The following is a 17,237-nucleotide window of genomic DNA, read 5'->3' as shown; positions in this document are numbered from 1 at the left end:
GTAATGAGATGAAAAACTCTTTTTTTAATGATAAACAAGGCATCCAGTATGATCACTACATCATCCACTAATCAAGACAAGCTGTGTTTTAAATTCATATTTAGTCCTCAGAACTTTTAAAGGTTGGTTGTTCTTTTAAAGTGTCATGAAGGCCTTTTTACCCGGTCTCTTTTAGGCTAAATACAGACTCCGACATCCCTGTTAGGTTGAGTTCTCCCACCCTCACTTTCACACTCTTCAGTGTGCTTGATGAAGATGAAGTAAGTTTCAAATATTACCAGGCTGTCATTTTACATAAGGTGGCATTTTGCAGCAAACAAGCTTGGAGGCTTCAGTCAAATGTAATTCAGCCACAACTGACCACTGAATGGCGACCTTTTTCAACAACACTGAAGTTTTTGTGTCATATACGGCAACAAATCCAAGGGAGTGTTAAGATCAAAGAAAAAGGCTAAAGAAGTTTTTTGTTTTTTCTTCATTTGTGCAGAAAAACAAAGTTAAAATGAAGCAAAATAACTGATGGGATAAAGAAAGCCAAATCGCACAAAAAAAACAAAAGTTTCACAGAATGCAAAAACATTTCATAAAACACAATTCCCAAAAATAAGGTATTTAATGAAATGCAGAATATTTTAATATTTTTGTGTGTTTTATGAAATGTTTTCGTGTTTCCTTACTTTTTTTTGTGGTTTTCGTTTATGAATTATTTTTCATTTAGTGAAATGTTTTTTAATTTCCTAAAATATTCCTGCGTTATGTGAAGTATCAAGAAATACCTTTGAGGTATTTTTTATTTTATTTTTTTTGCTTTATTGTTTGATGAAATATTTTTGCCATTTAGAGAAATGATCACATTTTATCTAACATTTTTGAAGTTGACCTTCAAGGCCACTGTAAAATATGACAAAAATAAAACAAATAGTTTCAGGGAGAGACAAAAAATATGGAAGAAGCTGGAAAAATCTTTCATCTTTCTTCTGGGGTCAAATGGAAAGAAAGACCTGATCAGCTTTTAAAAAGAGGGTTCTGTTATTAAACAAATTTTAAAAAATCTTGAAAAAACAAATTCAACCCTTGCCAAGAAAAAATGTGGAACTTAAATCTAGTAGAAAATATTGGTGAGTATAAGTAAGTAAGTTGTTTCACATTAAATCTAACTTTCTCTCCCCCATCATTAAACCTGATTTATTTGACCATAAATAAGGATTGGCATAAATAACGCCTTCACCCCAAATCCTCCCAGATGTGTTTGTGAGGGTGTGACTTCCTCAGAGGATATGAGGATGTGAGGATGTGTCCTCCTCACCGTTCCAGGGTCAGTTTCATGTCCTTCCTGATGTCTCTGTAGAGTCCAGCTGTCAGACTCCAGCTGTGAAAGAAAGGAGCAGTTTACCATGTTGCCAGTGGTTGTTTGTATTCTGTACTCTGTGTGTTTGCTCTCTCAGACATCTCTCCTGATGATGGAGTAAAAACAGAACCTCTGACACTTTGTCTTCACTCAGCTTTTTAAAGAGTTCAGGTAAACCTCCTGAACTGGCAGCCCACCACTGAGGGCGCGCCCAGGCCCCGCCTCCCTGAATATGACGTCGCATGTACACGCCCACTTTTTCCTGACTGCAACAAGCTGCACGAGACTGTCCGGAAATGACAACAGGTTCAACTAAAAAATAAAAGCTTGAGTTTGTGTAACGAAGTAAGAGAGCTAAAAGGCTCAGAATGTAAAGTAAAGGAGAAATATTTGAAGCAATGATTTTCTTAATGAGCTCTCCAAAGATTGAAAAAGGAAAAACTGTGAGTCTGAGCCAGATTGGACTTCTTATACAAATCTGAAAACAGTAAATTAAATAATATCATGCCTGTGTTGTTGACTATTCTATGAAATATTTGAAATGATTTCATCTTTCTGAGTATTTATATTTCTAAATGTATACATATTTCATTTAGTGTTTTGAAAAATAAGTTGTGTATAGATATATGTGCTATTACCCTGAAATGCTATTTCAATTTTGAGTGTAGTATCTTATTTTTTCTGATTTAATAAGGAAACATGTTGGTGATTTATGATTATATGATGTTTTCTTGTCATGTATTGAAATTCGTTCATGTTTTTATAAGATCAGAGTAAATTTTGGCATTTTATTACTTTTTTAATTAAAAAAGCTCAAAAAAGTGGAGAAAAACCTTAACAAGAGGTAAATGTAAGAGTAAGCTATGTGATCACTGAGTTAATCCTCTGAATGCATCAAACTAGAGACAATTAAATATAATTTTAAATGTGTTATTAGTGATGGACTGTTGTTGGGTATGTCTTGTTTTAAATGCTAGTATGTTTTTATCATTTGTATTGTACATTCTTTTACATCTTCCTTCCTTTCAAACAAACTAATAAATCTAATAAAATAATATATTTAATGTATTGTATGAATTTATATGCTTTGGCAATAACATCTCTTTGTTCATGCAAATAAAGCAAAATTGAATTGAAATTGAATAAAATAAAATAAATAATAATAAATAAAAAATGTAGTTTGTTTTTTGGGGAGTTTTATTTTGAAAGGACCTCACCGGAAGTCATGCGCAGTTAACTCCCGGAAGTTTGATCTGGGGTCATTTCCTGCTCCCTCTCAGTCCTGTTTCAGTAGAACCCAGTACAGAACCAGGTCTCCCAGTGAACCCAGCGTCCCCAGCAGAGAGTCTGCGGGGCGAACAGCGCGAGAGGAGGCCGGAGGTTCCGTTAAAGAACCGGAAGAACCGGGAGAACCGGGAGAACATGGCGAAGACTTACGACTATCTGTTCAAACTGCTGCTGATCGGGGACAGCGGGGTCGGTAAGACCTGCCTGCTGTTCCGGTTCAGCGAAGACGCCTTCAACACCACCTTCATCTCCACCATCGGTGAGTCCCTCCGGTTAGTGAGGCTCCGTTTAACCGGGTACAGGACCGGTTAGCTGTCAACGGGCCAGGTGTTAGCTAACATGCTGGGCTAACGGGAAAGTGAAACCTCAGGGAGGAGGAGGAGGAGGAGGAGGAGGAGGAGGGGGGCCAGATGTTCACAGACAGGTGACCTTTGACCCCATCGATCAGTCAGCTGAGACTCTGATCAGATGATTCGACCATATCTTCAGAGGCTCTTAAAGAACAAGAAGTCCTCCTCACCTTTAACCCCTGCGCATGCGCTGATCCTGCACTAACACATCCTAAAGTTAAAGTTCAAACTCTAATTTCTGAAGTGAGAGAGTAAAAGTTAAATAATGATGACACATTATATGACACTAGTATAAACTCCATGTGTCTTCCCTTCTAAGGGCCTGTCCCCACTGTAAGCGTTTCTTCTTCTTCACCCTCATCATCATCAGCTCTGATTGTCTCTGTGGTCACATGCTCTCAGTTATAAACAGTTCACACTAAAAACTGTCAGCTAATCATTTTCACTTCTTCCTCACTAACCAGTAAGAATCCTGAAGGAGATGTGCTTTCGATTTCAAGATTCAATATATGCCAAAGGTCTGATTACCAAGTCACGTGATGCAGCTAGTGTTTTAAAGCAAATATGAAAACTAGAGAGCATTTAAAACAAAGTTAAAGTTCATTATCCAGAGTAGCAGATGTCCTAAAAACGTCTTCTGTAGATATTTAAATACAGAAGGTCTTATTTTTTCTCTAGGGGGCATTTTTTGGGGCGTTTTCAGCTTTAGTGGACAGGACGGCTGAATGTGAGGAGCAGAGAGCGGGTCAGGACATGCAGTACATGGTCGAGGCTGGAATCGAACCTGCAACCTCCATGACGAGGACTAAAGCCTCTATACATACGGTCGAGGCAGATGGCTGTCTAACATGAGTCTGGTTCTGCTCGGGGTTTCTGCCTGTTAAAAGGAAGTTTTTCTGTAACTTGCTAAATGCTGCGGAGTGTAATCCTCATGGTGGATTAAGATGAGATCAGACTGAGTCTTATCCTGTCTTGGTGTTGGGTCTCTGTTAATAATTTGACATAGAGTGGTCTAGACCTGCTCTGTTTGTAAAAGCGTCTTGAGATAACGTTTGTTGTGATTTGGTGCTATACAAATAAAGATTGATTGATTTGATTGATTGATACATGGGGTGAACGCTTAGACTGCTTGGCTAACGGTGCTCCAAGACATTTACATTTCTCATGGCAGCTTTTTATGTACATATTAACAAACCACAAGATGAAAATGAAAGCTAGGGATGTGCATTTCAAGCCAAAATACTCACTGATAATCACAGGCATCAAGGTGCTGCTAGTAGCGGTCTGGAGAAGTATTTCCAGCAACATTCGCTATTGTTTTTCCCACTGTGACTTGAATTCGTAGCGATGTGAATCCAGCTGGTGGCGCCACTTTTAACATCGTTTCTCTCTCATGATGTCAAAATGATCCACACAGAGAAAACTGTGTTGAACTATTTAGAAAATGTTCAGTCTTTATTTATAAAGCGCCAAATCACAACAAATGTTCTCCTCAGACTCTTTCCAAACAGAGCAGGTCTAGACCGTACTCTATGTTCTATTATTAACAAAGACCCAACATCAAGACCGGATCAGATCCAGTCCCATCTTCCAGACAGGACTCAGGTCTGATCTCATCTTAATCCACCATGAGCAGAGCACTTTGCAGCATTTAGCAAGTTACAGTGGCAAGGACAAACTTCCTTTAAAAGGCAGAAACCTCCAGCAGGACCAGACTCATGTTAGACACACATCTGCTGAGACCTACTGTGTTGGAGAGAGGGATAGAGGGAGATGAAGAGAGAGAGAGAGATGATAGTGGGGAGAAGGATAGTAGTAGTTGTAGCAGCTGGAGTCTGGCACGTCCACAGCAGCAGAGATCCAGAGGAACCTACGAGACAAGGGAACTCTGGGACTCCAGAAAGGTCTATGGTTAGTAACTTTAATGGGACAGGAAGAGTTAGTTAGTTGGGGGGAAGGGGGTGAGATAGGATCCCAGTGTGTCAGTGTGTCAGTTCCCCCAGCAGTCTAAGCTTATAGCAGCATAACTAAGATGTAGGAATATGAGATAAGAGCTGTGGTCCTGGATGTCAGCTCGGCTGTGATCTCTGAACATCATCAGATCCAGACCGTTTGTGAAACCTGATCGACAGTCTGACAGTCTGAGCTCTCACAGTCTGAAGCAGCTGAATGTGAGCTGTCAGTCTTTAATTGAACGACAGGAGAAACAAAGAGCTCTTCTTCTTCTTCTCCTCCGTCGTCATGCTGTCATGAGCTCTCCGTCGTGTGTTTTCAGAGCTCGTGTCCGTCGTGTGTTTGAGAGGACTGGATCCATCTCTCCTCCTCTCTGTTCAGAGCTGAGTTCATCCTCTAGCAGGAGGTCAGAGGTCGACAAGCATACGAGGGGCCTCGGACTAAACACACCGAGACACACACACACACACATAGAGAGAAGAGTGATGCAACACACACACAAATATGTCTCTCTCTCTCGGTGTGTGTTTCCTGTTCGTCAGAGCGAGCTGAGCAGAGCGCGTCTTCCTGGTGGAAACAGGAAGTGGGAACTGTCTTCTTCACTCTGTGTGTGTGTGTGTGTGTGTGTGTGTGTGTGTGTGTGTGTGTGTGTGTGTGTGTGTGTGGTGGGGGGTGTATTTTGTACAGCTGTGTCTGACACGGTGGTTCAGGTCTAGATGCAAAAAGAAACTACAGATAGAACGGTTCGATGCAGACTGATGACACGGCGAAAGATGTAGGTGTTTTGATAAGTCGTGTGTGTGTGTGTGTGTGTGTGTGTGTGTGTGTTTGTGTGTTTGTGTGTGTGTGTGTGTGTGTGTGTGTTTGAAAATGTAGAGAACAGACAGCAGGTCTAAGAGAGGGTGTGTTTCTATTTATACACCCTTTGACTCTGACATGAAACGAAGTCTTTAATCAAACCTCAGATCCAGATCGTTAAAGTAGACCCTCCTGATCCTCAGAGTCTGGCTCAGTCCTCCACCTTCACCTCAAGCTGAGTCTGGTGTAACCTCTTTGTATTTATAGTCCCCTGAGGAAGACCAGAGCCCGGTGTGATGACCTGTAAGCTCGGATCAGTACCAGGATTCCTCTGATGGACTCCAGCCTCTCAGTTTCTCTGAATCAATCAATCTTTATTTATAAAGCTCCAAATCTCAACAAACCTTATCCTCAGACTCTTTCCAAACAGAGCAGGTCTAGACCGTACTCTATGTTCTATTATTAACAAAGACCCAACATCAAGACCGGATCAGATCCAGTCCCATCTTACAGACAGGACTCAGTCTGATCTCATCTTAATCCACCATGAGCAGAGCACTTTGCAGCATTTAGCAAGTTACAGTGGCAAGGACAAACTTCCTTTAACAGGCAGAAACCTCCAGCAGGACCAGACTCATGTGAGACACACATCTGCTGAGACCGTGTTGGAGAGAGGGATAGAGGGAGATGAAGAGAGAGAGAGGTGATAGTGGGGAGACGGACAGTAGTTGTTGTAGCAGCTGGAGTCTGGAGGTGTTGCTTTCACCGGTCGGTTCTTAAAGACTGGACCGTTGTTGTTCTGAAGTCAGTCTTGTCTGTGAGGCGGCACATCACCTCCACCTGCTCCTCAGCGGTGATGTCATCACTAACTGATGGCGGTGTGAGTCTGCCGGTTTCTCTCCGTGTCCAGCCTCTCATACTGGACGCATTCTAATTGACATCCCACAATCCTTTGCTGCGGTGGTCAAGACAGAGGATGCACTGTCACCACGCTGCCCCGGTCTCGTGAGAGTCAGCTGACCTCTGGCTGCGTGTGTGTGTGTGTGTGTGTGTGTGAGTGAGAGTGTGAGAACGTGGAAGTGGGATGTGTGTGTAGTATGTGAGGGATGTGACACGGTTCTTCTGGATGGATTTATAATGAACTGAACACAAAGACTCATTCAGAGTCAGACCTCAGACCGTGTCCACCGTGTCGAAGCAGACAAACATCCCATAATGATCAATGAGTCGCTCAGTTTCTGGATTGATTGATTTGTTATGTTGTCAGTTAAAGTCAGGACGTGTTGAGTTCAGCTCAGAGCAAACATTTAAAGATGAGTGATCAGAGGATATCAGTGAGTCAGCAGAAACTGTGATCACAGCGTTTCCTCTTCTCACTGACTCTGTTTGATTTCAGTCGTCATGGTGATTCAAACATCTGCAGACTTTATTTTCAGTTCTAGATTAAAAAGAATCTCAGAAAGTTTCCACAGACAGAGTGAACAATGCAGCAGAGCGCTGAGGAGGGAGGAGCAGAGAGGAGGACGAGGAAGAGGAGGAGGAGGTCACTGACCTGCTGAGCTGCACGTTTCCCTAACAACCAGCAGAAACGTGGTTTCACTTCCTGGTGACGGAGAAGAATGAAGGGAGGAGGAGAGAGGAGAGAAGAGAGACTGAAAGTTTAGAGCAGAGCTGGAGAATGAGCCCTCCTCCTTTTCACAAATACTTCCCATTTATAGATCTGAACAATCCAATATTCTTCTTCTTTCTAAAATAACTCAGACTCTCTCAGAGGTTTAACACAGATGGAGAGGCCTGATGGTGGAGCTACAGCTTTGCATTCAGCTCACTAACCTGAAGTCTGAGAGAGAACTAAATCTGATCTATTATTTATACTTTATCTGTTACAGACAGAAACATTCAGAGTCAGAGTTAGAAATACTTTATTACCACTCAGGAGGGAAATCTAGAGATCTACGTCGACAAACTGACGACAGACAGAAACGGGAAAAAAGAAAGTTAGAGTGGGAACAGCAAAATACAAAAAACAACATGTTTAGCAGGGACATATCTAAAAATAATAATAATAATAATAATAATGATAAAACAATATAACAATAATAATAGTACAAATTGAATATGAATACTACTAATAACAAAAAGATGTTTTAATAAAAATGATATTATAATATCAATAATAATAATAAATAACAATAATGATTATACATTAATAATAAAAATAATAATAAAAATGAAAAGTAATATTAAAAAAATATCAATAATAATAAAAGATAAAAATAAGAATAATAATTAAAAAATAATAATATCAATAATAATAGAAATTAAAAATAATAGCAATAATAAAAATAATAAAAATATAATAATAATAATGATGCAAGCTGTATGGATTTAGAAGGTCTAAAAAAATCCAATAAACTAAGCTCCGCCCACATTTTCTGCTCAGTTGACAATAAACCGTCGTGCAGATTTTCAGCCTGCAGTGATTCACAGTTTGTTTTTGTAAACAGCTGCTTCAGACTCTCAACAATCATCAGTGTTCATTCATAATAAATACAGTTTGATTTCATGATGTTAGTGGGGCGCTATATTTGAATGTCATCCTCATCATCAATCAATCAATCTTTATTTGTATAGCGCCAAATCACAACAAACGTTATCTCAAGACGCTTTTACAAACATAGGAGGTCTAGACCACTCTATGTCAAATTATGAACAGAGACCCAACTTCAAGACAGGATAAGACTCAGTCTGACCCCACCTTAATCCATCATGAGCATTGCACCTCACAGTATTTAGCTAGTTACAGCGGAGAGGACAAACTTCCTTTAACAGACAGAAACCTCCAGCAGGACCAGACTCATGTTAGACAGCCATCTGCTGAGACCAAGTTGGGTCTGGAAAGAGGGATAGAGGGGAGTAAGAGAGAGAGGTGATAGTGATGAGACGAGTAGTAGAAGCTGTTGCCGCTGGAGTCCAGATCGTCCGCAGCAGGAGGACGTCTACGGCAGCTCAGAGGAATCTACGAGACAAGGGAGCTCAGGGACTCCAGAAAGGTCTATGGTTAGTAACTTTAATGGGACAGGCAGAGTTAAAGTAAGTGATGAAGGGGTTGGGGGGAAGGGGGTGAGCTAGGATCCCAGTGTGTCAGTGTGCCAGTTCCCCCCCAAAAAGAGATCTATGGCAGAGATCCAGAGGAACCTATGAGACAAGGGAGCTCAGGGACTCCAGAAAGGTGTAAGAAAATAGAAAAGAGAGGGAGACCAGAAGAAAGAAAAAGAGGAGAATAAATGGTGAAAGAATGACAGAAGGAAAGGATGGGATAATAAAAGGATACAGAGAAAGGAAAAAGGAATAAAAGAGAAAGAAAGAAAGAGAGAAAGGAAAAGGAATAAAAGAAAGACAGACCCAAAAAAGGAATCTACGGCAGCTCAGAGGAATCTACGAGACAAGGGAGCTCAGGGACTCCAGAAAGGTCTATGGTTAGTAACTTTAATGGGACAGGAAGAGTTAAAGTAAGTGATGAGGGGGTTGGGGGGAAGGGGGTGAGCTAGGATCCCAGTGTGTCAGTGTGCCAGTTCCCCCGGCAGTCTAGGCCTATAGCAGCATGACAAAAGCTGGTCCAAGCCTGATCCAGCTCTAACTATAAGCTTTATCAAAAAGGAAAGTTTGAAGCCTACTCTTAAAAGTGGAGAGGGTGTCTGCCTCCCGGACCCTGACTGGTAGATGATTCCAAAGGAGAAGGGCCTGATAACTGAAGGTTCTACCTCCCACACTACTTTTAGAGATTTTAGGTACAACTAGCAAGCCTGCATGTTGGGAGCGTAGAGTTCTAGAGGGGTAATAGGGCACTATGAGCTCTTTAAGATACGAGGGTGTCTGATTTTTAAGGGCTTTGTAGGTTAAAAGAAGGATTTTAAATTCTATTCTACATTTTATTGGGAGTCAGTGTAGAGAAGCTAACACTGGAGAGATGTGCTCCCTCTTCCTAGTTTTAGTCAATACTCGAGCTGCGGCGTTTTGAACTAGCTGAAGAATCTTTAGAGACTTATTGGGGCAGCCTGATAAGAGGGAGTTACAGTAATCTAACCTGGAGGTAACAAATGCATGGACTAGTTTTTCATGAAAACTGAAGCAGTCAAAGAACAGGGCGGCTTTAAACATCAGACTCTCCCTGATGTAGTTGTGTTTGAAATACACACTAAGTACACACACAGTCTTTAATATATCACAGACAGCTTTAAGTTGTCTCCCCTTCTCTGTCCTCCCTTTAATGCTTCACCTCCACTCAGTAATAAAAGAATAACATGATAATGACAGCACAACTTATTTCCCTCTCAGTCTGTTCTTCTTTACCTTTATTAATAAACATGTTTGAATGTGAGGAGGAGAACGTCTTCACTGATCCATGTGGACTTGAACTGATAACACCTCTTTGTGGGATCTGAACCAGCATCACTAACGGCTCCTCGGTGCTCTGAGCAGGAAACGCGTCAGGAAACCGAGCGGTCAGACTTCTTGGAAACAGATTTTCTCTCTGCTGAATCAGGAAGCGACGTTCGCTCATTTGTTTGTTAAAAATATCTTTAACTTCCTTTTTGAGCTCCGAGTCCCAACCAGTCAGCTGACAGATTTAACCTACAGAGCAGAGGAACAAACACACCCCAACATCAGGGAGGGAGGTTAACACGTCAGACCACGTGATGGAAGAATGAACACTGAACTGTAACAAAGTTAATGTGGAGTTTGTCCTGATGGTGGCGCTGTGAACACTCCTGACTCTCTGTTTCTCCTTCTGTTGTTTCAGGAATCGACTTTAAGATCCGGACGATCGAGCTCGATGGGAAGAAGATCAAACTTCAGATCTGGTGAGTTCAGACTCTCTGAGACCTCATCAGTCTGAGGCGTCACATCTTTAAATCTCAAAGAGCTTCAATCATTCATCATTTGAAGCTGAATAAATCAGAGCTGGTGTGTTCAGTCAGAGATTCACTCAGGGGGAGGATGAACTCTGAGAGGTCAGAGGTCAGCGCCATCAGTCTTCTCACCCTATGCTTCTTCTTCCTGCAGGGACACGGCGGGTCAGGAGAGGTTCAGGACCATCACGACAGCCTATTACAGAGGAGCCATGGTAAGACACGCCTCCTCCTGCTGATTGGACGGGTCAGGTGTCCGTCATTCAGAGTATCAGGGTTTGATTTAGACGTGTGGCGAGGTCATCCTGGTGTCACTTTTACTTTGACCAATCAGAATCAAGTATTTAACACAGCCAGATATTCTATAACTCGACATGAGAGGCCTGATCATCCAGCAGACTGCAGATGAAATGTGTGTGTTGTTGTTCTTCAACCACGAGCTGCTAAATGTCAAACGCTGATTGAGCACTTCCTGTGCTGACGTCACCGCTGATGTCACTTCCTCCACAGACACTTCCTGTCCTTTGTGTTTCAGGGGATCATGCTGGTGTACGACATCACCAACGAGAAGTCCTTCGACAACATCAGGAACTGGATACGCAACATCGAGGAGGTACGCCCCCCCTGAGCCTCTGACATCACATGACATTTAATGACATCACAGATTGGGGGCGGAGTTTAGATGTTTGGAGTAAAGTGTCTGTAAATCTGTTCAAAGAGATTATTCATGTGGCTGAGTTTAAAAAGCTGGTGAGAGACAGTCACTGCTCATATCTGATGTCTGTGTCAGTGCTGCCATCCTGTGGCCACCATGTGTTCTACAACAAATCTGGAAAGACTAAAGCTGCATCCACTCAGAGTTCTTCCTTATCAGTTAAAATATGATGGGAATGAAGCTTCAGGTTTTGAGTGAGACGAGTGTGAGATGTCGACGGTAACCTCCTCTGTGTTTGTTTCATCAGCATGCCTCTGCAGACGTGGAGAGGATGGTTCTGGGAAACAAATGTGACATGAACGACAAGAGACAAGTGTCCAAGGAGAGAGGAGAGAAGGTGTGTGTTTGAGGAGGAGAGGGGGATTTCAATCAAGCTCTAAACTTAATATGACATCATCTTTATTTACAAAATATGCAGCATTAAATTAATCTGAGGAAATCTTCTGAAACTGTTAGACAATGCTTTAAGATTTGGAAAAAAACATACAAGGAGCTTAAAGCAGGATGTTTTTAAATCATGTCTAATGATACATAAGATTCAGCTCTGACAATCTGAAACTATAATCAAATCATCAACACATGAAGCTGTTTTTAAAGCTCTGAAACTCTGAAGTGTTTGTGGTCTGATCACAAACAGCTGGACATGAAATACTGTAACAAATGACCGGATTCAATGAGACTGAAATATGGACGTAAACTTTTTCTCCATGTTTAAACTAAAAGTCTGACTCGGTCTCCTCTCATCTTTCAGCTGGCCATCGATTACGGGATTAAGTTTTTGGAAACCAGCGCCAAGTCCAGCATCAACGTCGAGGAGGTGAGTCCTGATCCGACATTTGACCTCCCTTCATCATGTCAGGAGCATTAACCAAACCTCTCTGCCCTCTCTGCTCCTCAGGCCTTCTTCACCCTCGGCAGAGACATCATGACGAGACTCAACAGAAAAATGGTGAGTTTGTTTCATCTGTAGTCTCAGTCTGAGTCTCTCAAAATGTTCCTGAAGAGACCTGAAGTACTCAGCTCTTTGAACAGTCGTGTGAAAGATGAACATGAATCAGATCATCATCAGTGAACTGTGAGGAGGATGAAGAGTTTCACTTCTTCTCTCTGTCCTGCAGAACGACAACAACCCAGCAGGAGGAGGCGGGCCGGTTAAGATCACAGAGTCCCGCTCTAAAAAAAGCTTCTTCAGGTGTACACTGTTGTAGGAGTAGCCTCCACTCTCACCTGCTCCTCCTCCTCCACCCTCCTCTCCCTCCTCCTCTTCCTCCTCCGGCTGCTGCAGAACTGAACCTCCCGCTCAGCCGAGGAACGGACCTGTGGAAACATGAAGAGTCTTCATATTGAATCTGCTCCTTCAGGAGCATCTCTGCTTCTTAATCAGCTCAGACCTCCATCCTCTCCTTCATCCTCACCTCCTCCTCCGCCCCCTTTATGTGTTTTTAACTCGCCCCCTCAGAGGACGTCTGCTCTTGGAGAACTCCTCCTCGCTCAGAGAGGACAGCGTCTTGCTCTGTGAGGACGTGTTTCACTGTTTTTGTGGGTTCAGTGTTGCAGCGGCTCTGCAGGATGGAAGGAGAGAAACTGTCCGTCCAGAGACCGGAGCCTGAAGAGGATCTGATCAGATAAGTGAGAAACCTTTACAGGAACATGATGTGTGTCAGTCTGATGAATCTGCAGAGGATCACAGGCTGCTGCGATCACTTCTCACGTTCATATACACGTTTATATTTGAGATGAGAGACTTAAAACATCGTGTTATACTCTCAATGTGATATCAAATTAAATTAAAGAGGCGGTATTATGCTTTTTCATATTTTAGAAACAAATATGAAGTTAAAATGTCAGATGAAGACTCTAAACCTGGCCAGAGATTCAAACTGCAAACAGCTTGTTCACAAAGTCACACGTGATTAAGCGAGAGGGACACGAGATTTACACAATTTGTGACATCACAGATTGCTGAATCTTCTTAAGAGCTCAGTAAGTGTAAAACTGACCAAACAGAAACATCCTGCTCTGCTCTTTGTTGCCCGGTTACTTAGTGGTGATGACTTTGCAGCAAAGCAACAGTGGAGGAGGCTTCCAGTCTTAAAGAGACAGAGGCTGAAATGAAGGTTTTCAAAGACAGCAGCCTGAGATACGTTGTGTTTTTTAAGCTGTAAATCTTGTTAAGTTACTCTTGAAGTATCAGATAGACAGATTTAAGTCTTAAGAGCGTAATACCTCCTCTTTAATAAACCTCTCACACATCACTCATCACGTGAAGCAAATCAAAAGAATATCATAATCTGCAGATTTTCTTTAAAGTAACAGGCGTCCTGTTTCCTCTATTATTCTTGAATTAAAATCATTTAAGAGCTTTTTTTAAACTCAAAAGAATTCATAGTTTTATATTATTATCTATCATTTAAATGCAATATTCATATTATAATTTTTTAAATACATGAATGTGAATTATCAATCATTAAGCACTGAAAATCCTCCTGGTAGAAGCTACCTTTATATCAGAATCTAAATATACAGTATATATATTCTATGAGACATTTATGATCAGCTTTATTTTATTTAAATGTCGGTATTCGAAGCAGAACAGAAAAACAAACGTTGTTTTTTTGTGCAGTTTTTGTGCTGCTGCTTATTTTCAGTAATCTCTGTTGATGTTAATCTGTGCTTTAAAATCCAAACAGAGACATGAATTAATCCTGAATGAAGTTTAAAGAAAGTTTAAATGATGTGCAGATAAAACAAGAACAAAGAGAGACTGAACTAAACTGATGTGAGGCGTTCACTGTCCAGTCCGACTCCGGTAACTCTTAATGATGACGTCATCGATGCCTTTTCTCTATTTTTACATTTTATCGCCTCTTTTTGAAAGAAACAACCACTCGACTCTCTTTAACTGTGTTGATTTTATTTTTCAACATCCAGAAGCTTTTTGAAGTCTTATTTTTATATGAACCTGAAGTATTTCTATCGTGTCTTAAAGCGGTTTTATTCACGTGCAGCTTCGATCCGTCCGGACTCACACCTCTGTTATCTGACATCATGATGTTATTATCATACAGGTGAATCAGAGGAGGTCACTACAGGTCAAATACATCTGCATTAATGTGATGGATTAGAGATCAAACGTTCTGCTTCCTTTAAAAGGCTGAACAATAATAATCTGTGACTCTATTATTAGCTTTGAATCCATCACTGAAATGTAAACGTATTGATCCCTCGTGACTGAACTGATTCTCTGAGATGATTTCTTTCATGTGAGTCAAATTATTTGAAACATTTCCTGTCATCGCCCGAGCCGTACCAGAAACACAATTTACTCTACGCATGCATCATCATGCTGCTACTTCCTGTCACAGCTAAAAACAAACATTTAATTACATTTCTTTAATTACTTTATTGGTCTGATTAGAAGACGACTTCCCCCCTTTTTTGTGACTCATTTTTGGAAGGAGACAAACAGAAGATGTGTGTCATTAAAGCACTTTTGGTGTTGTATTTAAATACTATCAGATATCAGATGAATGGACACACCTTAGATCTATTTATCAGTGACATACTCATCATTTTGTGCTCTCCACTTTCCAACACGTCACTCTATTTCCTGGCTGTTTGACAGATGTGTAACGTCTGTGCTGCACTGATACTCTGCCTCAGTCGTCTTCTAAACCTGTCCTACTTTTGGGCTCCGGTCACTGTGGCTGTTTTTGAAACCACCTGCGACATACTGCGTTTGAATTTAGTGTGTAGTCTGACTGTTCTGTTGGATCTGGTCTACAGGATGCTGGGTTAGGTGTCGCTGGATTTCTGGTTTCAGAAAGCGGAAGTAAACAACGACCAAGCTGATAGAGAAACTGCTTCTTTAGCATCTTATGATTTAAAAGTTAAGAAGTAATTTCACAGCTCCTAAAAACTGAGTTCCCCCCCTGTCAAAAAACAATCAATCTTTATTTGTATAGCGCCAAATCACAACAAACGCTATCTCAAGATGCTTTTACAAACAGAGCAGATCTAAACCACTCTCTGTTATATTATTAACAAAGACCCAGAATGAGACTCAGTCTGATCTCATCTTAATCCACAATGAGTATTGCACCTCACAGTATTTAGCAAGTTACAGCTGCGAGGAGAAACTCCCTTTAACAGGCAGAAACCTCGAGCAGGACCAGACTCATGTTAGACACACATCGGCAAAAGAAGAAGCAGAACATTTGCGCTGTGCATTGTGGGAAACAGTATGTTAGGGAGACTGGTGTGATGCATACTGAGATATGTTCCTGAATCAGGACATCTGAGTAGTTTTGGCGTACTGCAGATTTTGCTCTTGTTCACATACTACATACTGCAGTTTGGCCAAATCAGTACAGACTGCTAGTTTAGTAGGCGGTTTCAAAAACAGCCCTTGTCTCTCCATCTTTCACCCCTCTGGTGCTTCAGTCATATTCATCACTGTTATAATGAATATTGGTATTTAATTACTAAACCCAGAATCAGGTGATCCCACTTTTACAGATGTACTTTAAGGAAGGAAAACCTGTCCCATGTTTGGGTCTATACGGTCCTTTTTTTCCCTCCATATGTCAGACTTCTTTAAACCGCAGGAAAACCTTTGTCGTAGTTTCAAATCCTGTTTCTGGTCCGGGCCGGGCTCCGACAGTCCCGATGCCTTGATTCAGATCATCAGATCCACTTATTGAGTCGGACTCCGTCATAGGAACCTGGTCCTCCTGCTAATCTTCGTACCACTGTGTGTTTTGTTTACAGACTCACTGCAGCAGTATTACTCTGATGATGATTATTGTTCTTAACCTCGCCTCCAGCTGCACTTTATGTTCTCTGTGTGTGTGTTTGATGAAAAGGTGCTTTAACAAACCGTCCGCTCTTCACTTCTCAGTGTTTACTTCCTGTGGGTTTAGATTAAGGAATAGTGTTTTTGTCTTTTTACTTTCAGGTTCCTTTATCAATGCAGAATATATTTAATCATTGATCAATCAGAGGTGTGTATCCTCTCCTCGTGTTTATGTTTCTTTGTAGACGTTCGTTCGCCTGGATAAGCAACATTTGAGAAAAGGCACGCACAGCTTTGTTTTTATGGATCATCACCTATCTTTAATTCAATAATCAATCACAGCGATCATCGGCCTCTGAACTGTACCGATCTGTTTCACTGTAAAGTGTTTTATTGTTGTTTTCTCTGCACTTTGTAACTTTGATAAACATTGCTATGCAAATACAAAACGATTCTTATCAGACTTTTTGTTTGTTTACGTTTCTGCGATCTGATGAAATGTGTCGATACAGAGATTATGAGGCTGCAGGAAAACATCAGCAATTCAGATTTGTTGTTACTGACAGACTCTGAGTTTGAAGGTTTAAACATGAAGCGATGATGATTCATGAAACAGAAGAGCAGAGACGGAGAAGTGAACAAGGACAAATGAAGGCTCTGAACTCAGCAGCCAGATGTTTACAGTCATTCATAAAGATTAAACCACATGACCCCTGCATTGACCTTTGCCTTATTATATGTCTTCCATTTCCTGCTCTGTGATGTCATTGCAGTGTCAGCTGATCATCCAATAAAAAACTTTTCTATCACTCGTCAGACTTCTTTCATTTGTGTTTGTTTGTTCTCTTTGATTCACTGAAGTTTTTGAGGCTGTAGTTCCTCCTCTCTGCCTGTAGGGGGCAGCAGAGTTTCTGATTGGACCAAATATGACAGAAACTGGTGAAGTGTGAGAATAAAGTTAAACAAAAACACTGAACTTACTCAAATGTTGTATCGAGCGTTAATGAAGTCAACAAGTGGAGTCTGCTGCTCTGTGGAGTACTGGTCCAGGATCAGGACCAGGTGCGGTCCTGCTCAC

General features: G+C 41.3%; 1 protein-coding gene and 1 long non-coding RNA gene across 3 annotated transcripts; one reads left to right on the top strand and one right to left on the bottom strand.

Moving 5' to 3' along the window:
- Window positions 1-2,585: 2,585 nt before the first annotated feature.
- Window positions 2,586-16,970, top strand: LOC117810196 (ras-related protein Rab-8B). The gene is made up of 8 exons (XM_034679888.1): window positions 2,586-2,894; window positions 10,541-10,601; window positions 10,804-10,864; window positions 11,185-11,262; window positions 11,612-11,701; window positions 12,116-12,181; window positions 12,263-12,313; window positions 12,483-16,970. The coding sequence occupies exons 1-8, from the start codon at window positions 2,771-2,773 to the stop codon at window positions 12,570-12,572; spliced, it is 621 nt and encodes a 206-aa protein (XP_034535779.1). The 5' UTR covers window positions 2,586-2,770; the 3' UTR covers window positions 12,573-16,970.
- On the bottom strand, window positions 11,747-17,237 carry LOC117810202. 2 transcript variants are annotated; one of them, XR_004630731.1, is made up of 3 exons: window positions 17,141-17,237; window positions 12,780-13,002; window positions 11,747-12,681 (listed from the first exon to the last, which is right to left on the bottom strand). It is a non-coding gene; the product is annotated as an uncharacterized LOC117810202 (long non-coding RNA). The 2 variants fall into 2 exon arrangements; XR_004630732.1 differs by having other exon boundaries at window positions 12,780-12,981; window positions 17,141-17,232.

The sequence above is a fragment of the Notolabrus celidotus genome, chromosome 3 (genome assembly GCF_009762535.1).
Source record: "Notolabrus celidotus isolate fNotCel1 chromosome 3, fNotCel1.pri, whole genome shotgun sequence".
NCBI classification, from domain to species: Eukaryota; Metazoa; Chordata; class Actinopteri; order Labriformes; family Labridae; genus Notolabrus; species Notolabrus celidotus.
Note: the sequence above shows the minus strand (reverse complement) of the source record. Positions and strands in the feature narration are given on the sequence as shown.